This window comes from Gossypium hirsutum, chromosome D02, assembly GCF_007990345.1.
Source record: "Gossypium hirsutum isolate 1008001.06 chromosome D02, Gossypium_hirsutum_v2.1, whole genome shotgun sequence".
NCBI classification, from domain to species: domain Eukaryota; kingdom Viridiplantae; phylum Streptophyta; class Magnoliopsida; order Malvales; family Malvaceae; genus Gossypium; species Gossypium hirsutum.
Genome location: NC_053438.1, coordinates 68,156,811 through 68,181,269, shown reverse-complemented (window position 1 = coordinate 68,181,269; position 24,459 = coordinate 68,156,811). Strand labels below are relative to the sequence as shown.

General features: G+C 33.3%; 2 protein-coding genes across 12 annotated transcripts; one reads left to right on the top strand and one right to left on the bottom strand.

Annotated features, from left to right (window-relative positions):
• The first annotated feature begins 414 nt into the window (after positions 1-414).
• Positions 415-9,878, top strand: LOC107908959 (tobamovirus multiplication protein 1). 3 transcript variants are annotated; one of them, XM_041089113.1, is made up of 13 exons: positions 451-593; positions 771-846; positions 1,280-1,448; positions 2,176-2,266; positions 2,352-2,404; positions 2,822-2,914; positions 3,017-3,088; positions 3,173-3,245; positions 3,365-3,410; positions 3,485-3,548; positions 8,927-8,980; positions 9,067-9,141; positions 9,518-9,878. In XM_041089113.1, exons 3-13 carry the CDS (start codon positions 1,287-1,289, stop codon positions 9,608-9,610), a joined length of 876 nt encoding a protein of 291 aa, XP_040945047.1. In that variant the 5' UTR covers positions 451-593; positions 771-846; positions 1,280-1,286; the 3' UTR covers positions 9,611-9,878. The 3 variants fall into 3 exon arrangements, with proteins under 3 accessions (XP_040945045.1, XP_040945047.1, XP_040945046.1); XM_041089111.1 differs by lacking the exon at positions 771-846 and having other exon boundaries at positions 415-593; XM_041089112.1 differs by having other exon boundaries at positions 451-846.
• Positions 9,879-10,567: 689 nt separating this feature from the next.
• On the bottom strand, positions 10,568-18,843 carry LOC107908961 (calmodulin-binding transcription activator 2). Of its 9 annotated transcripts, none has more exons than XM_041089107.1 (14): positions 18,474-18,799; positions 17,504-17,623; positions 17,067-17,182; positions 16,839-16,927; positions 16,177-16,219; positions 15,369-15,528; positions 15,114-15,227; positions 14,988-14,996; positions 14,680-14,897; positions 13,710-14,198; positions 12,522-13,210; positions 11,800-12,343; positions 11,188-11,508; positions 10,568-11,023 (listed from the first exon to the last, which is right to left on the bottom strand). In XM_041089107.1, the coding sequence occupies exons 1-14, from the start codon at positions 18,511-18,513 to the stop codon at positions 10,910-10,912; spliced, it is 3,066 nt and encodes a 1,021-aa protein (XP_040945041.1). In that variant the 5' UTR covers positions 18,514-18,799; the 3' UTR covers positions 10,568-10,909. The 9 variants fall into 9 exon arrangements, with proteins under 9 accessions (XP_040945041.1, XP_040945040.1, XP_016691770.1 ...); XM_041089106.1 differs by having other exon boundaries at positions 15,114-15,230; positions 18,474-18,798; XM_016836281.2 differs by having other exon boundaries at positions 14,680-14,996; positions 15,114-15,230; positions 18,474-18,843.
• Between the last annotated feature and the right edge of the window lie 5,616 nt (positions 18,844-24,459).

The following is a 24,459-nucleotide window of genomic DNA, read 5'->3' as shown; positions in this document are numbered from 1 at the left end:
TATAAAATATTAGTAAATGAAAATGCATATAAATTTAATAAACATTAAATTAAAAGTAATATAAATATATATTTTTTAAATAATATGGAAGGGTTGAAAATTATTTTAAATTAATCATTTACAAATACAAATAAATTTAAAAAACATTTTTAATTTATAATTCGGAATTACTAAATTTAAATAAATATAAAATATATTAATATTAGGGTTAAACACGAACTAAACAGACTTGACCCGACAATGAAAAGACATTTACTCATTCATTCCATATTCATATACTCTTTCCCCTACAGAAATCTCGGATCACACAAACATCACCTACAAACAAACAAAAAAAGCACTGCTCATGAAGTGGCCTACGTATCAGTCCTAACCAATTAAATTAGCCTGCAACATACCAACGAAGTAATTAAACAAAATACAAGTACAACAAAACAAAAGGATATTATTATTACAAATGCTTGGGTTTGATCTCACATAATTTCATTCCCCTCTCCAATATTATTCCCTTCCTAAAACAACATCGATTTGATGTATAAAATCCTGAGGCACAACTTAAAAAGATTCCCATGTCGCCTTTTACTTCTTTCTTTGTTAGTACCATAAAACCTGTCTCATCCCTGCACGATCCACCATTTTTTCATGTTTTTTTTTAATATTTTTATATTGTTTTATTGTTTTTCTAATCATAGTGTACTATTCCTTATCACTACCCCAACAACAAATTCAAATTAAATGAACTTAATCACAGACTTTCTTCATGTTTGCAGCTAAGAAAGAAAAACCCAAAGGTTTTCATGAAAGAAACTCCATTTTTATATGAAAAGAAAAAAACTCTATAAAGGGGTAAGGTTATGGCCATGGCTGCCATCTTAAGTTTGAAGTAAAAAGGGATTGTATAAAAAGTAAAGTCAAGCAGAAAAACAACGATATCTGGTTAGCTTTAGCTTTAGCATCGATTTAATCACAGTTTATAGGTTTTTGTAGCCATTACCAAAGCAAAAGCAAAGCATTGTCTGTTGCGAAATCAACGAATATGCCACCAACTATGTTTCGGCCGTTGTCCTTTTTTTTTCCACACGTTGCCCATCTTCCATTATTTCTCTGTGTTTTCTTTTCCTTCATTTCTCTCCACGTGTCCCCCCCCCCCCAATTTTCTCGTTGATCTTTCTCTCTCTTTCTATAAACTTTTTTCTCTTGGGTTCTTTTCTCTCTTTTTGATCCTTTTTTTTTCCTTTTTGTTGTTTTTTGTGTCCATTGATCTGTCGTTGTTTTGCAGAGTTCAAATGGTGAGAGTAAAGGGTTTTGTTTTAACTGACAAACTCTTGTTTAAAGATGGAAGAATAATGTTTGATTGGTGGGATGAGATTGATGAATCTAAGGAATGGCAGAGATTCATTTTCTATTTATTATCTGCTTCCTATGCTGTGGTTTCCATTGTTTCCCTGGTAATATTCTGTTTTTACTTAGCTTCATTTTCATATCTATTTTGCAGATAAAGAACTGGAATTGGAAGGAAAAATAATGTGATTTAAAATGGAACTTTAAAAAGCCATTATTGTGGGTGTATTTCTTTTATCATGCATGCATGTAATATTTTTTGTAATCTTCAATCAAATCAAATCAAATATATAATTGTTGAAATTATAATTATATTGATTGGTGATTCTGGGATCACATTAAGGTACCTATTTGTATGTTAGCTCATTGCATTACCCTGAAAATTTAACTTTTTTTGCCATCGTTTCCTATAGGCAACAAGTGCTTAGGTGCTCTTCTTTAGCCTTGTAGGGGGAAGTTATGTTACATGGATTTGAGATGAATGCTTGGTATGGATATGTGTTTGATTCGTCTTACTCGCAATTTTATAAAGGTTTTTTCATATATTTGGAGTGTCGTAAAGTGTCGGATACTTTAGTGAAAATGAAGAATTTGAGTAACATCAGAGAATTAATTCAAAAAATGAGAGGGATTCAATAACTCCTAGGGACTGTAGTGTTAGTCTTTATGTTGTTTGCAATTATAATCTTATGGATTGTTGACGTGTTCGGATCTATAATATGCTAGTGAGATTCATGTGAATCCCGACACTGCTATTTTCGCTCCACTTTCATGTTTCTTGCCCTATGTAATGAGTGCGCAATACGGATTAATGCTTAATGCTTCAATTTATAGGTACAACTATGTCGCATTCAATTGAGAGTGCCAGAGTATGGGTGGACAACACAAAAGGTTTTCCACTTGATGAACTTTATTGTGAATGGATGTAAGGGTTGTGTTTTTTTTCTGCCATAGTTGTGCCAGCAGCTGTTTTATCACTTTGCTAATAACTTTCTGCTGCATTTTAACAGTGAGGGCTGTTCTATTCGGTTTCTACAAGAGCGTGTTTCTCGTTAAATCTAAGGTATGCATCACTGTTTACAGTCAATGTACCTGTGCTCCGGTTTTTATTCCGGGACTCATTTCTGATTTCTGGTACATTGATATAAGAAAACACGCGAATAGCCTGTCATATTATACGTAAATAAAAAATGCATATATCCGTACATGCATACATACATACATACATACATACATACATAGATACATGCATGCACGCATACGTACATATATGATGTCTAAGAGTTCATATTGTTTAAGTCCACTATCAATAATAGGAAACTAGACTAGTTGATCATTGAAGTATATTAGAGACAATAGATAACTCCGTACCTATTAGTTTGCGGTACGTTGGAACCGTATTATGATTTTGCTCCATCTTTTAAGCATGTGTTACCTCTTCGGAATTAGACCCCTGCTTATAATTTGCTCCATTGTACAGGCACTTGAAATGGTGCTTCTGGATCTTCCCGGTCTTTTATTTTTCTCAACATATACATTGCTTGTCCTTTTCTGGGCCGAGATATATCACCAGGTAGACAACCATATCCCTTTCTACAAAGTAATTCGACATAAGTAATCACTATCACTTTACGGATGGATGCTCAGGGATTCTTCTTTTCTTTTTATTGTTTAGGCAAGAAGTCTTCCCATTAATAAACTTCGGCCTGCATACTATAGCATCAACGGATTTATATACTTTGCTCAGGTAAAAGTAAAATGTAATCACTTATCAGAGCTATTAACTAGAAAATCCATCTTAGGTTGCCTATTTTGTTTCCTATGCTACCAGGCATGCCTATGGATATCAGTAAGATTAAGTCAAAGCAATCTTGCAGTGGAACTTAGTAGACTCTTCATTTCAGGTAAGTTCTTTATATTTTATCAGCTATTGGACTCAATAACCCCATTAATTTGCATTAAACTGACAAGAACCGAACCGAAGTAATGGACATGTCAGGTCATTTCATTTTTGTTTTTGCAGTAATATCATTCTGTGCTGCATTGGGGTTCATGATATATGGAGGGAGGTAAGAATCGATATCAACCCTCTCACGGGTTTTAGTTTCTGTTCCTTACCTATTCACTTTTCATTCGTCGGTAGGTTGTTCTTCATGTTGAGACGGTTCCCTATCGAATCAAGAGGTCGTCAAAGAAAGCTGTTCGAGGTATGTTAATTTGTATCATTAAATGTTGTGCGGAAGCGTGTAAAAGAGTAAAATTATTATACTAAAAAATCACACTAAGTTCATTCTCAGGAAAGAGAGGTGGATCACAAGGATCGCTTAAGTACCAGGTCTTTCCTAGCCAGAATATCCCTCAATCGTAATTTAATAGCACAATAAATCACTACAATCACACACACAATTCATGCAGAATAATACAATAAAGAACACAAGAATTTAACGAGGTTCAGCAAATTTTGCCTACGTCCTCGGGCACTACCAAATATATTTCACTCCAAAATACAAGTGAGAATTTACAAAGAGAGAGAGAGAAAACAATGCCTTAAGTAGAGAATGGCAAGTTTGAGATACAGAATGAGAGATGTTTATCTCTATTTATAGTTGATATTCAGGGATCAACTTGCAAAGTCACTTTACAATTTAGGGACCATATATTGCAAATATCTCAGATTTTATTATGCCAATATCTCGATACCCATATCTTTGACTTTCCAATATTTGATACCCATATCTTTGACTTTCCATTATTTGATACACATATCTTTGATTTTCCATAAATATGGATAATTCCCAATAATCTCCACCTTGAAGATTTGATTCGAGTAATCTTATCTTCACACAATTCTCTCTGCCTTTGTCAACAACACTTGATAGTGCCTTCTTCAACTGTTAAACATGCAGAATATTGATCAAGTTCAAACAATGTTCGAACTTGATTGTTGTTACCACCTTGGTCATCATATCTGCGGGATTATCTGCAGTCTTAATCTTCTGAAGGTGAATTTTCCCCTCATCAATAATTTCCCGCACAAAGTGGAAACGTACATTGATATGCTTTGTACGTGCATGATAGACTTGATTATTTGCTAAATGAATAGCACTTTGACTATCACAATACACATTAATATGCTCCTGGACCAATCCCAAGGTTTTAACCATACCTTGTAACCAAATAGCTTCCTTTACAGCCTCTGTTACAGCCATGTATTCAGCTTCTGTGGTTGACAACGCAACTGTAGACTGCAGTGTAGACTTCCAACTTATTGGTCCTCCAGCAAGAGTAAACACATAACCAGTGGTTGATCTTCGTTTGTCCAAATCACCGGCATAATCAGAATCAACGTACCCAACAACACCTTTACCAAGTGTAGTATCATGCTTGAACAGTAATCCAATATCCATGGTCTTATGAATATACCGTAGAATCCATTTCACAGCTTGCCAATGTCCTTTTCCAGGATTATGCATATACCTGCTCACTATACTAACTGCCTGTGAAATGTCGGGTCTTGTACACACCATTGCATACATCAAGCTACCTACTGCATTAGAATACGGAACTTGCAACATATATTCTCGTTCCATATTCGTCGAAGGAGATAGTTGTGCAGAAAGCTTGAAATGAGAAGCCAACGGGGTACTTACAGGTTTTGTCTGCTCGTTCATGCCAAACTGCTGTAGTACCTTTTTCAAATACTGCTTCTGAGACAAGCTAACTCTATCATGAGCTCTATCTCTCCATATTTCCATGCCGAGAATCTTTTTAGCTTCTCCTAGATCTTTCATCTCAAACTCGAGATTGAGTTGAGTCTTCAATCTTTCAATCTCAACTTTGCTCTTAGATGCTATTAGCATATCATCAACATATAAGAGCAAGTATATGAAAGTTCCTTCTTGTAGCTTCTAAAAATACACGCAATGATCAAATTTACTTCTTGTGTACCTTTGCCCTTTCATGAACTGATCAAATCGCTTGTACCACTGCCTCGGAGATTGCTTCAATCCATAAAGCGACTTTGTCAGTTTGCAAACCCAATTTTCTTTTCCAGCAACCTTGAATCCATCTGGCTGAGTCATATAGATTTCCTCTTCTAAATCACCGTGTAAAAACGCGGTCTTCACATCAAGCTGAACTAGTTCAAGATCATATTGCGCAACCAAGGCTAGCAAAATCCGAATAGACGAATGCTTCACAACTGGAGAAAGCACTTCATTGTAGTCTATTCCTTCTTTCTGAGCGTAACCCTTTGCTACTAATCTAGCCTTGTATCGAATTTCATTTTTATCAGGAAATCCTTCCTTCTTTGCATATACCCATTTGCATCCAATTGCCTTCTTTCCCTTGGGTAGTGTCACCAACTCCCAGGTCTTATTTTTATGAAGAGACTGCATTTCTTCATTCATTGCTTGCTTCCACTTTACACCATCAGGGTTACTTATTACTTCTGTGTAAGTAGAAGGAACATCATCATCTGTAATTGGAAGTGCATAGGCCACTATATCATCAAAGCGAGCAGGCTTACGAATCTCTCTTCTTGGCCTTCTATATGCAATTGAATCTTGTTGCTGTAGAGATTCTTGGGTAGGAACCTCTTCATCATTTGTCCCTTCAATATTAGCTGGATCATCGTTAACCTTTTCAAGCTCCACCTGCTGCAAAGTACTACTGGTTTTGTCATCCTTTTGTGAATCCTTGTACTTCAACATGGTTGATTCATCAAAAGTCACATCTCTACTGAAAACAATCTTCCTTGTATCAGGACACCAGAGACGATATCCTTTTACTCCATCAGTTATACCCAAGAATAATGCTTTCTTTGCTCTTGGGTCTAACTTAGATTCTTTTACATGATAATATGCAGTGGAACCAAATACATGCAAAGAATCATAATCAGTAGCAGATTTACCAGTCCACATCTCCATAGGAGTTTTTCCATTTATTGCAGCTGATGGCAAATGGTTAATTAGATGGCACGCATATGTAACTGCCTCAGCCCAAAATTCTTTGCCCAATCCAGCATTGGACAACATACATCGAACTTTCTCCAGTATAGTTCGATTCATTCGTTCTGCCACCCCATTTTGCTGTGGTGTATCCCGAACAGTGAAGTGTCGCACAATGCCCTCATCTTGGCATACTTGTAGAAATGGATCGTTTTTGTACTCAGTACCATTATCTGATCGAAGTCGTTTGACCTTTCGACCAGTCTGAGTCTCCACCATCTTCTTCCATTTCAGAAATGCATCCAAAACTTCACTTTTTCTTTTCATTAGATACACCCATACTTTTCTTGAATAATCATCAACAAAAGTAACAAAACAGTGCATACCTCCCAAAGAAGCTACTTTGGTAGGTCCCCACACATCACTGTGAACGTAGTCCAGAATTCCTTTCGTATTGTGAATTGCTGGACCAAATTTTACCCTCTTCTGCTTGCCCAGAACACAATGTTTACAGAATTCCATTTTGCAAGAATTTGCACCTTTCAATAAGCCTTGCTTCACCAATGTCTGCAAAGCTTTTTCACCAGCATGTCCCAATCGCATATGCCATAATCTGGTAGCCTCTAAATCTACATCTTTTGTAGAAACTGTTGATGTTGATCCAATAACTGTACTTCCATTTAAAAAATACAAGTTATTTCTTCTTGTGCCTTTCATCACCGTCAGTTGCCCAGCTACTACTTTTAGTAATCCATCTCTCAAAGTGATTGTGAGCCCTTTAGATTCTAGGGCACCTAATGAGATGAGATTTTTCTTCAGGCTAGGTACGTAGCGAACATCTGTCAAGACTTGGATTGAGCCGTCGTGATTCTTCAATTGGACTGTACCCACTCCCATTGTCTTACAAGCACTATCATTTCCCATAAGAACAATTCCACCTTCTAGCTCTTTAAGACTAAAAAACCAGTCCTTATTAGGACACATATGGTAAGTACATCCTGAATCCAAAATCCACTCATCCGTTTGACATGCCATTGCCATGCCAACCAAGCTAAAGTCTGACTCCTCATCATGCTCCGCTACACATGCATCAGAAATAGCTTTACCCTTTTGTAACTTAGGACAATTCTTTTTCCAATGCCCTTTCTCACGACAAAAAGCACATTCATCTTTGGCAGGTCTCCCTTTGGACTTACTCCTTCTACCAGATTTGTTGCTGCGCGAACGACTTCTTACTGTTAAGACTTCTGTAGTTGTATCTCTGTGATCTTTTTTATCTTTCTTTCGAGTCTCAGATCTATACAACACACTACAGACTGCATCAAATGTGATTGTATCCTTCCCATGAAGCAATGTGGTGGTAAGATGATCATATTCATCAGGAAGAGAATTCAACAACAGTAATGCCTTGTCTTCATCTTCAAATTTCTCATCCAAATTTAGCAAGTCTGCTAAAATTTTATTGAATGAGTTCACATGGTCAGTCATCGACATACCGGGTGCATACGTGAATCGATAAAGTTTCTTTTTCATATAAAGCCTATTTTCAAGACTTTTTGTTAGAAACTTTTCTTCTAGTGTATCCCACAACTTCTTCGCTGATGTCTCCCTCATGACAGAGTACTTCTGCTCTTTGGCCAAACATAGGCGAATTGTTCCACATGCCTGTCTATTGATCTTGGCCCACTCCTTGTCATCCATCTTGTCAGGTTTTTCTTCAAGGGCTATATCCAGCTCTTGCTGACATAAGACATCCAGGATCTCACATTGCCACATACCAAAATTATTGGTACCATCAAATTTCTCTACTTCAAATTTCGCATTGGTCACAGTAGTCTTTGACGATGACTTTTCCATTTTTTTCTCCTCAATCCCAACTACAGTACGTGAACAGTGCCGTGAACGATCGTATTCCCCAAGTACGAATCTAGCTCTGATACCAATTGTTGTGCGGAAGCGTGTAAAAGAGTAAAATTATTGTACTAAAAAATCACACTAAGTTCAATTCCCAGGAAAGAGAGGTGGATCACAAGGATCGCTTAAGTACCAGGTCTTTCCTAGCCAGAATATCCCTCAATCGTAATTTAATAGCACAATAAATCACTACAATCACACACACAATTCATGCAGAATAATACAATAAAGAACACAAGAATTTAACGAGGTTCAGCAAATTTTGTCTACGTCCTCGGGCACTACCAAATATATTTCACTCCAAAATACAAGTGAGAATTTACAAAGAGAGAGAGAGAAAACAATGCCTTAAGTAGAGAATGGCAAGTTTGAGATACAGAATGAGAGATGGTTATCTCTATTTATAGTTGAGGTTCAGGGATCAACTTGCAAAGTCACTTTACAATTTAGGGACCATATATTGCAAATATCTCAGATTTTATTATGCCAATATCTCGATACCCATATCTTTGACTTTCCAATATTTGATACCCATATCTTTGACTTTCCACTTTGACTTTCCAATATTTGATACCCATATCTTTGACTTTCCATTATTTGATACACATATCTTTGATTTTCCATAAATATGGATAATTCCCAATATTAAAGAACTTATCATTTGTTTAAAGATGACTTGTGCATTGAAAGTTAGCAATAACAATGCCCTATTTCTATGACAGGTCGGCTTTGTAACAGGAATCTGCTGTACTTGTTTCTTGATAAGATGCATTGTGGTGAGCCCTATTCGATTTAGAAGTAAATACTACATTCAACTTACATATATGTAACAAAAATGGCTTCTCTTGGTTTTATTTTGCAGTCCACACTCTCGGCCGACATGAATGCTGGTCTTTATGTTCTAGATCATCCAATCCTAAATCTTATCTATTACATGGTACATTTTATTTCTATAGTGTGCTACTCATTTATTCATGCAACAATTAGAAGGATTTCTAATCATCTTAGACCAGTTTATTTGCTTAAAGACTCATTTATTCATTAACATCATCTTAAAGAACCAAGAAGAAGAAATATAACATCTAACCTTTATTTTGGAGCTGAGATTTCGGTGTCTTTTCTCTTCTGTAACAAGCACGTTAGGTCCATAGAAGCACAGGTTAGGATCATAGTAAATCTAGATATGAACAAACTAGAAAGCTTATAGCATATTGTGAAGTTTTTATGAATATTTTCCAGTTTATTCAAGGAATACTTACCCTATTTTCCCATTCTTTTTCTTTTTCTAATTTTCCTTCTTGTGGGTGTGACAGTTCGTAGAAATTCTTCCATCAGCTTTGGTGCTGTTCATTCTTCGAAAATTGCCTCCGAAGCGGGTCTCTGAACAGTACCACCCAATAAGATGAAGAGCTGAAAGCATTTGTATTATACCTGAAACTCCAAAGATTATGTTCTCCGGGAAAATATTAGCATCCGGCTCAAATCTTACTCATGATCATTTATTTAGTTCGATGAATGAACAATAACAAACAAAAATCATTTATTTCGTCCGATGAATGAACAAAAACAAAAGTAGAACCATTCATTAGCACTCTGTATGCTTAATCCATAGTCTAAAATTTCCTGTCACAGGGACTTGATTCATATGAATATTCATTCACTAATTTGTTTTTACTTCCTTTTCTCAATATAAATCCATTTCATGAACTTCTTTGCTACTAAAATTTCGGAAGTGGCAAAGAGAATTTAGCAATGCAGGGGAACTTTGTTTCTTTCTACAGTAAATGGGGCAAAAAGTGTTATTTTTCTCTTCCAAATTTATTCAATTAAGGCTGATGTTCAAAATTAGATCTATGAACTGATTAGATAATCATTTGATCAATCCAATTAATTTGTACAATTTAATTGAATAAATCATTTAAAAATTATAAAAATAAAAAATATATATTAAAAATAGAGAATTGATTCAATTAATTTTTTAATCTGGTTCAATCGATTTGTATATGTTCATGAGTCAATCAATCTAATTTCTTACTCCGAACCAATACAGTTCCACACATTTTTGAAAATGGTGAAAAAACTTGAAATCTATTTGAACAGGTAAGATTCAGTAGATTTAACAAAGCAGATATGGTAACAGTATAATTCAGAATGGTAAATTTTAAAAACCAATGAACAAATCCAAACCGGTAAAAATCAATTTAGTTAGATAACTTATGATATTGGGTTTGCTTTAAAAAAAATCAAAATACTAATATTTTTCCAAAATTGATTAAAATTGAACCGTTACGAAATCTCTGACCAGAATTTTCTAAGCCTCCTCTTTATATAGGTTGAGTGCATGAAGTCACATCTGGACGAAGTAAAACACACAAGGAATCAGTATATGTCCGTATTACATGAAATACCAGAAGTCCACGATAATTAGCCAACCCCATTAACAAAGCAAAGCCCATCATTCCTCTCAACAGATTTTACAAAATACTCGCAACCAATAAATACTACTCTACCCCTTGAACTGAGAATTTATGATATTAAAACTATATATTAACCTGAATAATAGAAATGGGCTGCTCTTTTACGCTACCTAGAAACAAGGAGATAGTGCTGAGTACATTAGAACCTAAAAGTGTTAGATATATTGTATTTACAGACAGAATGAAGTTAAACACCTGTCTATGTACAACGTTCGACATCCAGCCAGGTTATTCAAATGCAATAGACATGAAAGTGTCATCATCCAAAAGAGAGTCGACGTCGAGAAAGTCTTCATCAGCAACAGCCACTTCTTCTGTACTGCTTAAAACCATGTTGCAAGCCTGTAGAAGGATTATCTCGAAACAATTCAGTTCTTTATACATGTTTTCACAATCAAAACAAAGCATCCTCAATTGTTTGAATGATCATGGATATCTAAACATCATTGAAGCCTTCTGAATTGGAACTTTACTAAAAGAGAAATTTATATCAAAACAACACATACCTTATTTTCTTGAATCCCTTGAACCAATGTCAGCAATCTACGATATTGACCTCGTCCTTCAGGATTCTGAGCCATGGACTTTACCCTGGTAAGTGCCTTCTGAAACCTTTCTTCAGTTTGTTTTCTTCCCTCCTTGAGAAAATCATATTCGTCCTCTTCTGGAAGTGTGCACTGCGGGTCAGGTTTGATAATTGCATCCCGACGAAATCCTCGCAAACCACTCCCTTTACGTCTCCACCGTAAAATAACTTTCTCCAGAATTCCCACCGACCAGACAAAAGTTTTATACTGTTTCCGCACCTGGTGTCCTCTGACATGGGCCTTCACACCATAAAATTAGAAATCAATAAATTCAAATTTTCTTGAGGTAAATAATAGATCAACAGATCCTGAAACTAAAGTGTTAAATTTTACATTTAAGATAAAAACAATCAATGAGAAAAATTGCCTATGAAAACATCACTATATCAAAAAGGCACCACTCAAGGTTTCCATGACAGGATGAAGTATTCTTCGCCGTAAGGCAGGGACATAGAGACAACCGGATTATGACATAACCCCTTGCCAAGGAAAAGATGGAAAAGAAAGAAAAAGAAAAGAGCAGCAATGAACCTGAATTTTTACAATTCTTTTCCGGATCAATAAGAATTCTTTTCTTTTCTTCCAACCACGAAATTTTTTCTGGATTTGTGTTGCAGCAGCATGAGCTACCCCGTCATTTTGAAATGGCCTGCGTGTCTTAGTAGTTAGAAGTGAAATAACATGTTCGCCAGACACACAATCACTGGACTCTCTCAACTGTTTCCACTGGAAGGATTGCATCCTGAACATTTGATGTATTCGATCAGCAGCTTGTGTAGCATTACAAACAGCAGTAATTGAGTCCTTCAGTGACAGTATGTCTTGCGCATCACTATAATTGACAGAAGTTGCTATTCGATCAGAAACTGTTTGTACAGCTTCCTTCTGATCATCCATCGTGAGTGAAGAAAGGTAACTGGTCAAGGAAGATTCTGCAAGGAAACCAGAGATTCCTTTGTGTCCATTAGCAGAAGCCAAGTCAGCAGGAGTTCTGCCCAAAGGAAATTCTGGAGATGGGTCTGTAAGAGCTCCAGGAGCTGCTCCCACAGAGACTAGAATTGCAACGGTTCGCTCTCTGAATTTCAAGGGAAAAAAAAGAACACAAATCTGAGATGTCATCAATGATTCATAACCAAAGAGTACATAATGAGATTACTGCAAAAACAGTGTAATATCAGTCAGAATATAAACTGAAGGCCCAAGGTGCGAAGTGTGCACACAACACAAACAAGAGTAAGTTTGGAGGTCCTTGCCTGCCACAAAAAGCAGCCCAGTGAAGTGCAGTCCATCCATTCACATCACGAAAGTTTATGCTCACTCCAGCAGAAACAGTAGGATTTATTGCCCAATCATAACCAAGTGCAGCTGCTAAGTGTAGCACACCTTGCCCCTTCTCATCTAATATATTCGGCCCTTTACCATCTTCCATTATTTTGTGAAGAAGCCATGAGTATAGCTTCTCTTTCATCAATCTCTGAAGTAGGCGCTCCTTTTCTTCATATTCAGACAAATCCTGGTCAGATGAGGGGTCTACAAACTGGTGACATTCCTCTTCCTCTTTCATTGATATAATTTTAGCAATTAATTCTCGTTTCTCCACAACACCTTGACAATGATGATTACAAGGACTGAAAGATTTCAGAGAAAGTAGTGTTTTAAGTCGCAGCAGCATTTCTCTTGAAGTAAGACCATATATATCAAAAACATTTATGTCTTTAGTGACCCCAGCTCGATAGTCAAATTCTCGGACTTCACTACAAGCTACCCTGTTGGAACATGTGACATAAAATGGGACTTGCCCAACATTGTGAGGTGGAGCATAACAGGAAAGAATGCCATCAGCAATAACCTCAGCCGGAACCTCCACTTCACCAAACATGCATGACCAGTTATATTTTGCTACTTCCTCTTGACTCTTCAAAAATGTTCCAATAATCAACACCTGTTTCATGAAACAGAAAATGAGAAGGGGGAAACCCACTTTTACTAACTTGGCATCTATCAAATAAGAAGACATCACAAGAAAGTGAAAACCAGATAGACATCTAAAGGGGGGAGGAGTGGTTACATGAACTTGAGCAACACATACAGCAGGGGGGGAGAGGAAAATGTGCAGTGACACATATAACATCAATAAGATAAAAGCAAAAAAGGAACAATAAAGCATGACAGTTATCTCTTTTCCAACAAGAAAGCTGGAGATAGAAAAGGCTATGGCTTTGCTTGGCAAGGAGGATGGAAATGAGCAAAGATGAAGAATTGGTTAATCTAATGGTTAACATTCATATCCACGTTCCTACTTTCTAGCTTAACCATTGGATTAACAAATTTTCCATCCTTCATACCAAGCAGAGTTAAGTGAATAAGCAAGTATATAATTAAATCTTCATCCTTCTAGTTGCTGCAGAAACTTAACTTCAGAAGCACAAAAACTTTAATACCTCAGTTTCTAGGTCTATGTAAGCCCACTTTGGCGAAAAATCAACTATGCTGAAAAGTTGGTCTTGGGAGAGAGAGGGGCTCAAAGAGGCATCATCCGATACATTTCCACACTCAACAGTGCTCCAGGCAAGACCAGATGAGGACTGCATCTGCAGATCATCTACTTCTCCAAGTTCTTTAGTAATCCATCGTGAAAAACTGTCAACTTTCTTCAAGTTTTCTTCTCCATTAAGTAATGATTTTTTCAGAGAGAAAGCATAGTTGACGTTTCCGTCCAAATATATATCATTCTCAGGATATGTTTTCATGACAGAATCAGAATCATCATCTTTTAGAACATCATGACTAGTAATTTCTTCAAGAGCATTCGGTAACTGAAAATCATGAGTCTTTTGCTCAAAAAACCTAGTATCATATGGCAATTCGAAATTTGATGATGAATCCATCAACCATTTGGGCAACTCCAATGCATTGTCAGCTGAAGGAATCTGAAATAAGCACTGGAGTTAGAAGATCTATATATGAGAATGGATTTGAGAAAAGATTCAGATAGATTTGAAGATAAAAAGTACAAATCCTTTGGGCATTACATAAGCCACTGAAAAAAACTGAAACCTGACAGTTCACCTTAAACCGTCTTTTGATCAACTTATGACACCGTTACATACTGTATGCAAGGATGGACAGTATGGAAAGCAAAAATAATACTACCTTCTAGCATTAAAGCACTATATAAAATATTTTGCATTACTAATGAGGTCAAGAAACCACACTAAAACATTAAAAGATTCACAAAATTCTACATTATATGATACGTCATAAAAATTTAAATAAAAAAAACTCAATTACAGACAAGACAATTGTATAAGTGTAAATATCAGTTTTCATGTCTCAATCTCAGAAGCTTGACCATGAGATGCAAACTAAATGATTTATAACTAAGCCACAAAATGCAGTCACCATGAATACCTGCCAATTTGATTCTGTTGACAGAGAATTCCCAAACTCTGCGCTAGCACTCTTGACAGTTAATAACTTTCCTTTCATCATGTTTTGTTGTTGCAGGCTGATACTCATAGTATCAGGTTGAGTGGAAGTCGCTGAAGTATGAGAAGATGCAGCAGCACATACAGGCAAATATTGCCCCAAGTCTTGTTCCCAAGATGGCAAATCGGGTGTTTTTCGAGCTTCAGTCATGCAAGTTCCATAATCAATATCCCTAGGTCTATCTCCATGAAGATGTGAAACTTCATTTACTCCAGGAATTGATGACCAACCTTTATGATCTTATTGTAACAGTTTCAGGTTTCCATATGGTTCAAATGCAAAATCATGCAAAGCATAAAGCAAAAAGATATTAACAGAAGCTGTTGATGAAAACAAAATCGTAAGATAATGCTTACCTGGATACTGATGCGGAGAAAAATGGTTCAAGAAACCAGAATCTATCTTGTCCATCACAGAAGCATTTCCTTGTTGGGGCAATGTACAGAATCTAGAACTTGCTTGGTGACTATCTTCTGTATTGAATCTCATATAAGTTACATTCAAAAGTTGTATGCACAATGAAGGAGAAGAAAAAAGTAACTTGACCACAATTACACTATAATGGCATTTGTATATGAATTTGAACAAAAAACAAAGGGAAAAAAAAATACCAGAATCAGCATCTTCACATAAGGATGTTAAAGTGCTGGTAGGGCTTGCCGAATCCGCATTTCCAGAAGGTGCTTTCGTATGACTATCAGGGTAGCTAGAAGTTGAAGGACTGCTTGTTTGTGAATTTGATACATGACTTATGCCTCCAATTGTCCTACCCTGAAAGGAAAAGAAAACAACATGGTCTGAAATAAGAAAAAATTTAACATGTGGAGTAATTAACAATTCAAAAAACCTAAATGGTGGCCTAGTCAAAGTCGAACTGTCAAATAATCAATAACCTAGGCAGGAAATAGAATAGTTTAAAAATTTAATTTAAATTTAAAATCATTAGTTTCTGAATATTCAATCGATTAACATTGATACTTATGACAGCAATAGTAAATTGAAAATTTTAGTCTTGAGCACAATACAACAAGGAACAACGCAATATCTATCGAGTTCAACCGTAACTGCCCTCCCCTCACAAATATCCCCCACAATCCCTGCCCTCCCCTTAAACCAGTCAAGTAATAGTTCTTAATTTATTAATGAACTACCAGACATGGATTTAGGGTGCCAAAGAAACTAGTCCACCCGAGTCCTTATCCGTGCTGATTGCATCTCTTAAATTTCTTAAAGTTCCAACAAAAAAACAAAGGACGTACCAACCAATGTTCTTTGTTCATTTCTTATATAAAGTTGTTGGGTAAGAATACTGCATATTAGAGACCGTATGTTACAGTACAATAATTCTTCCAAACAATCAATCGTCAAGCCTTTCTTAAAATAAAATAAAAATTAGGGATTTAAAGAAGTGAGCAGTACCTTGACTTCCAAGTAGTGCACAAAAACTATATGCGTCAAATCCCTACGATATTAACAAAATCATTCAAACCAAAATTAACAAAGCTTATAAACAAGAAATTAAGTATATAATTACAAAATACTTCACAAAACCAGAAACATGAAATTTTCAACAAAGCAGATCTTAAATGATGTCATAGACCCATGAAGCTTACAGAACACATAGTATTGTTACATTATTTGCAAATTACTGGATATAAACTTTTCAGCCCTAAAAATGCTCAACGTGCAACCCTAAAAGTTCTCAACTTGCTTTACAAGTCTACGTAAGAGAAGATGATGTACTCTCGTAACTGAAACTCTAAAGAAAATGGATCATGCCATAAATATACTTCACAAGCTCCTACTGTTACCAACCAGTAGAGGCCTCTTAAGAAGCACACATGTATTATATGGTCCATGCGGCAAAACCATAAACAAATATTTGAACACTGTTATCTGAAACACTACTTTACACCCTCATTGCTGGAATGCATAAAGGTACCTTACTAAGCATTCCGGCATTAGCAAACAGTTTCAGAGTAAAATATAAAAGTAATTAATTTTAGGTAAGCATGACGTCCTGGAATGCCTATAACTAATTGCAAAAGAAAAAAAAGATACGTATACATATCAATCCATACTGTTCAAGCATCCAATAGCTGCGCCTTTGAAAGTTTTCATTCTCTTCTCCATGGGCGTAGTAGCAATGCAACACATCAATGCTTCCAACCTAAAAATTGCTTAAAGGAAGTTACTCTTAGGCAAATTTTCCAATCTAGGAGTATGAGTCACTAAATAAAGACTTCTGAATTGGTAAAATTATATTACAAGAAGATAAAAACTTCATCTTCTATAGATGCATTGCTTACCTTCAGCTTCTCATGAGCTTCCTTCACAGTCTTTCCATCCTTCTTCTTCCTCCAATTATGCCCATCCTTCCTAAAGTATCTTAAAACCTTCCGATCAAAAAGAAAAAGTGAACCACCTGGCAGGTTTAAAGTTCACATCAATCCACTTGGTTTTCTAACCATAAAATCAACAATAACTTAATAAAATAATCTTTCACAACGATAAGACCAATTTGCATGTTTTACTTAAAGCACTCGTTCAACTTAATGATTAAATTAAGCAACTTTTTAGGAATGTAATATATAACAACAGAACGAGATTAATCTACTTCCAAAAGAATTATATCTACATGCTTTTTATCAAGTGCTTGGTGATCATGATAACTATGTCTATCCACATTAAAGAAAACACTGTCATAAATTTTATCCAACTCTGAAATGTTTTTCAACAATCATACTTGGGGGTCCGGTAGGAGGCTCTGATGAAATATGAAACTTTTGATAATTACGAAGAATTTCACAGATCTCAGCAGGTCGCAACCATCTATGCTGGGCTTCCAGTAATATATGGTCAATATCTGCAATCAGGAAAAAGATATAATTAATAGAATACATATTGCCACAAGCAAACATGTGAAAATGGAGTAATAAAACCCTGAATCTAGAAAACATAAAAAGCAAAATCAATTCATTAGTCCAGAGTTCACACGTGTCTGGAAGAGAGGGGGGGCTATTTTAGCAAAAAGCTTCATTGATGCCATCATTCATTTTGTGACCCATATTTCGCTTAAAAAACTTGAGGTCTGATAATGAATGAAAAGAACTATCCAACTCAAATCATGCACCTAGGACGCAAACTTAATTTTCTGCTTTTATAGCAGATTATCAAGCATCAAATTGCACTTCCAATTGATATATATATCAGAAATGATTACCGCTGCCACATTCTCGTATTCATTATGCCTATTTGAAATAACTGTTTAGTATTATTTATCTCTTCAATGTCTTTAAAGTTTATACAAAGTGATCTTACTTCAAAACAACTTTATAGCTACTTTCCAGTCCACTAAGCAGGCAGAAGAAAGCTAAAATCACTGTTCATTAAATCATTGGACAATCAAACCCTAATTAATGGAATTTTAGCAAACAATTTGAGTTCTTAAATTCTATCAATTCATCAATTCCTCCCACAGAGTCTCACTTATAGAATCAATCCATATACCTTGGACCTAACTCTATTTTCTCAAGAAAAATCCCCGTAAATTCCCACTAAAACAAACACAATTATCCCAGGTATCAATATAAAAATAATAATCAATAGTAGACACGCAAATTCAGATTAAAAACGCGTTAAAAGTGTAAGCAAATCTAAATAAGAATATATCAAATTAAAAAAAATTTGATGAAAAAGACCGACAGAAAGCTGACCTAATCGGGGAGCCAAACTATACGAGGCTTGATCCGCCATGAGAAGACGAAAAGATTGATGGATTTGAATTATTTGAATTTATTGTTTGATTTTGGAGATAAGCAAAGGATACACGAAAGCTGAGATGAGATAATTTCTTCTATTTTGACTGTTAATATTTTTCTTTTCCCTTTTTATTCCAGGGAGCTGAGAAGACTTTTCTGAATAAGGAAAATGTGAAAAGGATTTTCCTGTGTGAAAGTCGAAAGACCAAGGAAGGTTCAGGTTGTGAATAGTAGGAAGTTAATGTTTACCAATTAATGGGCGAAATGTGGCGGTGTTCAAATTCTTAGCGGCGGATCTTAAACTACTCTTTTTAGTACCGCTTTTACTTCACTTCTTTTTCGGTTTTACTCCTTTTTTTTTCTAAAAGCATGTTATGATTGGTTCAAAAGGAAGAAAAGTTAGGCGAAGTAAAACAAATGGGTTAGTCCTTGAAACTTATTTTTCCCAATTATTCCTTCATATTTTTTTTGACAAAAAAAAACTTGGACAAAAATATTTCAAGCCTCAATACGGGAATAATTGTTAAGTTTAAAAATTAACATGGATAGGAAAAATGTTCATGTCCAAGGGTGAAGCTAGAAATTTTTATTAGTAGAGATTGAAATTAAATTGTATATGTTTATGATAGTAAAAATATAATTTCACCATTTTAATATTTATATCTTTATAATTTTTAAAGGACTAAATTGATTTTTTATCATTTTTAAGAGGGCCAAAATATAATTTTATCCTTACTAATTTAAATTTTTATAAATTTTAAAAGGACCTAAATGAAAAAAAATCATTTTAAGGGAAACCAAGGCCCCTCTTCATGTCCTAATAATTGTCAAGTTCAATGACTAGCTTAATTTGTAAAAAGAGTTCAAACTCTATCGTGAGAACACTTGTCAAATTCAATGCCCAAATAGTGCAATAATCCAAAGGGAATAATTTTTCTTCGATAATGTATTTTTGTTAGAGAAAAGTTAATATATATGAAGGTATTTGAACTTGACAACTTATATCTACTTGACACCTAAACTCATTTTTTTTACCCAATTGGTATTTAAACTTGAAAATCGTAAGTATGATACTTTTTGTAGATACCTGACTAACACTATTAAAATACGCTGACATGGCACTAACGACTGATAACATGGTTTCATGTGACAACCTCATATTTTGACATATGTCAAATAAATAATAAATTATAGTTTTTTATTTTTTATTTTTTACCATATGTCAAAAAGTGAAGCTACCACATACCTCATGCTATTGGTCATCATTGTCATGTTATCGTATTTTAATTGTGGTAGTCAACTACCTAAAAAAGTACCAAATTGGCTTAAAAATCCCTCTCTTAAATGTTTTTAAATATAGGAAAGCCATAAATAATGTGATTATTAAAATAAAAAGACTTTCTTTTTGTTATTCTCAATTTCGATGTTGAGTAAATTAGTCACTCTCAAATAAATTAGAGCAATTTAATCATTATCAATTTCAAAAGTGATCAACTATGACAATCAATCATAACATTAATATTTTTCGACAATTTATACATGTTTTTTTATTGATACAATAACAAATTTAGTTTTCAAAGTTTACTCATTTTATCAAATTGGTCTTGATTTAATAAATTTAGTCCGCAAAATTTACTGATTCTATTAATTTAATATCGATTTAACAAATTTAATTCGAAATATTTACACATCCTGTCAACATGTACACAAAATATATAAACATCAATGGTTAAATTTGTTATTATACTAATAAAAAATATGTTCAATTGATGAAAAATATTAACATTGTGATTAATTGTTCTTAGTTGCTAACTTTCAAATTTTATAGAGATTAAAAATATTATTTAAAAATTAATAAAAATTTGTTATTTCACATAGTGTTATATTATTCACGTAGACTTGATGATTTGGAAAAGAAAATTCACAAACTATATAACACCAGGTACCATAATAAAATACATATTGATAGTTCAGGTATCACATTGGACATTGTATGAAAGCACAAACACCATAATAAAACTCATATTAACAATTCAATTTTCATATTAGACATTTTCAAAATACAAGTACCACATTAAACATTTAAAAAAGTACAAGTACCAAATGTGATATTATATTTTTTTAATATTATTCAAATTTTGAAAAATTAATTACTATTTTTACTCTCCTATCTTTTATTGAATATAAATAAAAGACAGTGATTCTATTGTCATTCAAGCACCGATTTTAATTTTAATCACTAAAATTATATATATATATATATATATAAGATAAAATGATGACTCGCATTTTCAAGTTTGTCTTTTTATCCATTTTTGTTAAGTTGGTATAGGAAAAAATGTTTGATAATCTTTTATTTGGTATAATAATATATTATGTTAATTTAGTCTTTAATTAATTTGTATTCTCATATGATACCTTAGTTGTTTGTGTATATTAAATTTATAGTTTTTTTTTATAGTTTTTGTTTAAAAATTTCAATGAATTTCTTAAAAAGATCATCAACAAATTGATAAATTTAAATATTTAATTATTAAATTATTGAAATCATGATTTTCAACCTCAATAATAAATATACCCTTATTCTTCGAAATGTAGTGATTTTTCATTCCCGATATCCACGACGAATGGAAAAAAATTGAAACTATACCTACATTTTTATAAAATGAATGCAATTTTGCCAAATTAGCATAAAGCCTAAACAACTATACCAGGATGATTGTTTGAGGCTAATTTTATGTTACTCAAAATTAAGTGAGTAATGTATTATATATTTTGATTATATTTGTTTTTTTTTAGATAATGCTTAGAATTATTCATAATACCTCCTCAACTTATAAATAGAAAGATAATGCATTTCAATGCACTTAAAGACTCGTACTCTTGCATTGACAATAATACTCATACCAATAGAGCTAAGACTCAATCGACTGTTTTATTTTAATTCATTCAATTGTAAATACAAATGTTTGTCTGGTTCAAAAAACTTAAAACATAATTGAATGAGATGTAGTGTAATTTACCCTAAATACAATTGTGTTGAATTCTAATTTTATTTAGTTGGTGGATCGATAATAAATTTTAATAAACCTTTAATTTTGACTAATGACATACAATTGTGTTGACTTTTAATTTTTATTTAGTTGGTCGGTTAATAATAAATTTTAATAAAGTTTTATTTTTGACTAATGACACCAAATGGTCCAAAATCCTTTAAAATGAAAAATGCCCTAAAAATTTTCAAATTAGAAAAAAAAAGTGCAATTTGAAACTGTCATTAGTCAATCATCGCAAAACTTCTTTTTCTCTAAAAAAATCATTAATAAAGTTAATTTATAGAATACCCTAATGAGTAATTTATGAAAAATTTCATGATTTTAGTTTTAAATATTTATATTTTTCACCAAATTGGTCATTAGTTTTTGGGTTAAATTTATTTATTAACCTTTTAAAAGGTGTCAATTTATTTTTTAACGGGACTAAATTATTAATTTTTTTAATGATATTGGGTTGACAACCTATATGATAATCCATGTATAATTTATGCTAACATGATATTATTTATCTTATATATCAACAAATAATTGAAAAATTGTAAAAATATTCAAAAAATATAAAAAGTTCATAAAAACTAAAAAAGATAGTATGAAATACTCATAGATTGCATTATAAGTTGCCATGTTTGAAAATTTAGCATTTTAATCAATATTTCTATTAAAAAACCAACAATTCAACTCTTTATGAAAAATTGATAGTAAAATTCGACTCTTTTTAAAAGATAGATCGTATAATTTAACTTAAAAAAGAATAAAGATCAAATTAATAAAAAAATATAAATATTAAAGGTTATTATGCCCATAGTTAAGGCTAAATTTGGCCTAAAGATAGTTTTTTAACTAATTAAGCCTTTAGGCCGATTTTAAAATTAATTAAAGAAATAGGTCGATTTTAGGAGAGAGAAATGAAAAGATTCTACATAGGTGTCAGGAAAGTGCACCTAATTGGATGTCTTTTCTGAAAAGCTCGTCCAATTAGACGCGCTTTTACTTTCTATCTTCTAACAACGACCTATTTCACAAATTAAATTTAAAACCAGCCTAAAAGTCTAATTTAAATAAAAAAAATTGCATATTCGCCTTATTTAACCAATAGTTATTAATAATGAAAATGACTTCTCTTTATATATATATTTGCACGCGCTATCAACCAATTGAGTTCAACGCTTTTTATCTTTAAATTGTGTTTGAATTAAATGGATTTGGAAAAGCTAAAAGCTTAGTTTTTGAAAAAATTGTAAAAAAAAAAAACCATTTCTAGAAGAACTTTTCATATTTTCTTCACAATAGATTAATAATAACATTTTACTTTTAAATTCCAACAATATTTCAAATAAATTATTAACAAATTAAAATTTTCAAAAAGAATTTCCAATATTGGAAATAGTATGACTCCCATGTTTCGTGATGGGTCATTCGAACTTGTCTTGATAAAATATATTTTTTAATGAAATACATTCTTAAGAAAAACCCACGTCAACATTTTGATTGAAATAGTTAACAATATTAAATATTCAAACTAACTAATGAGGCTATTTTACCTAAATAGCCCAAAAAATATATTTTATTTACAAAAATAACCCAGGTTTAAAAACAATAATGAAAATAACATGAAATGAATAGTAAAATCGGGTTGTGGCCTGTCAATGGTCGGAATCAACTCGTATTTTGGACCCATGATTGCCTAAAAATTGTGTCAGACTAAAAAAAATTAATTTTTTTGGTTCTGGCCTGCCAATGGCCGGAACCAGTGTATTTTTTTTAAGATTATATAATACTGATATACGAAGAAGAAAAAAATTAAAAAAAAATGGGTGCTGGCCTATCAATGGCCGACACCCTGTACACAAAAAAAATTTCGAGTTTTGCTCTGTCAATGGCCGATACCAGAGTACAAGAAAAAGTAAAAAAAAAAATTGTGGTGGCCTGGCAATGGCCGGCACCACCTTTTTAAAATTCTTTTTTTTTTTTACTTTTTTCGTGTCAGATAAGATATCAATATACGAAAAAAATAAAAAAATAAAAAAAATTTGGTGGTGGCCTGGCAATGGCCGGCACCACCATTTTAATTTTTTTTTATTTTTTCGTGTCAGATAAGATATCAATATACGAAAAAAGTAAAAAAAAATTGGTAGTGGCCTAACAATAGCTTATCTGACACGAAAAAAGAAAAAAAAATTAAAAAGGTGGTGTCGGCCATTGCTAGGCCACCACCAAATTTTTTTTTACTTTTTTCGTATACTGATATCTTATCTGACACGAAAAAAATAAATTTTTTTTAAAAAGGTGGTGCCGGCCATTGCCAGGCCACCACAAAAAAAATATTTTTTTTTACTTTTTTCGTATACTGATATCTTATCTGACACGAAAAAAGTAAATTTTTTTTAACCACCAAATTTTTTTTACTTTTTCTCGTACTCTGGTACCGGCCATTGACAGACCAAAACTCGAATTTTTTTTTGTGTGTATAGGGGTGCTCTTCTTCGTATATCAGTATTATACAATCTTAAAAAAAATACAATGGTTCCGGCCATTGACAGGCCAGAACCAAAAAAATTATTTTTTTTAGTCTGACACAATTATTAGGCAATCGTGGGTCCAAAATACGAGTTGGTTCCGGCCATTGACAGGCCACAAGCCGATTTTATTGTTCATTTCAGGTTATTTTCGTTATTGTTTTTAAACTTGGGTTATATTTGTAAAAAAAAATATTTTTTTGGACTATTTGGGTAAAATAGCCAACTAAAGACATTATAAAATTAGAAAGATCAATTTATGTAAATAAAAAAGGTATATAGAATAAATACCAAGTTTCAACATAGTATAAGGACTAAAACTGAAGTTTGATCATTATTTTATACAAGAAAAAAAAAGCAAGGAAAATC

What these genes read in the sequence shown, in the direction of transcription:
- LOC107908959 (XM_041089111.1), top strand. Translation starts at nt 532, where the DNA reads ATGTATAAAATCCTGAGGCACAACTTAAAAAGATTCCCATGTCGCCTT. An exon ending in GAACTTTATTGTGAATGGAT is followed by an intron (nt 2,267 to 2,351) that starts GTAAGGGTTGTG and finishes GCATTTTAACAG; the next exon opens with TGAGGGCTGTTCTATTCGGT. An exon ending in GATTTATATACTTTGCTCAG is followed by an intron (nt 3,089 to 3,172) that starts GTAAAAGTAAAA and finishes CTATGCTACCAG; the next exon opens with GCATGCCTATGGATATCAGT.
- LOC107908961 (XM_016836281.2), bottom strand. Translation starts at nt 18,513, where the DNA reads ATGGCGGATCAAGCCTCGTATAGTTTGGCTCCCCGATTAG. An exon ending in AAAGAATTGTAAAAATTCAG is followed by an intron (nt 11,509 to 11,799) that starts GTTCATTGCTGC and finishes TATGGTGTGAAG; the next exon opens with GCCCATGTCAGAGGACACCA. An exon ending in AAGGGATTCAAGAAAATAAG is followed by an intron (nt 11,024 to 11,187) that starts GTATGTGTTGTT and finishes ATCCTTCTACAG; the next exon opens with GCTTGCAACATGGTTTTAAG.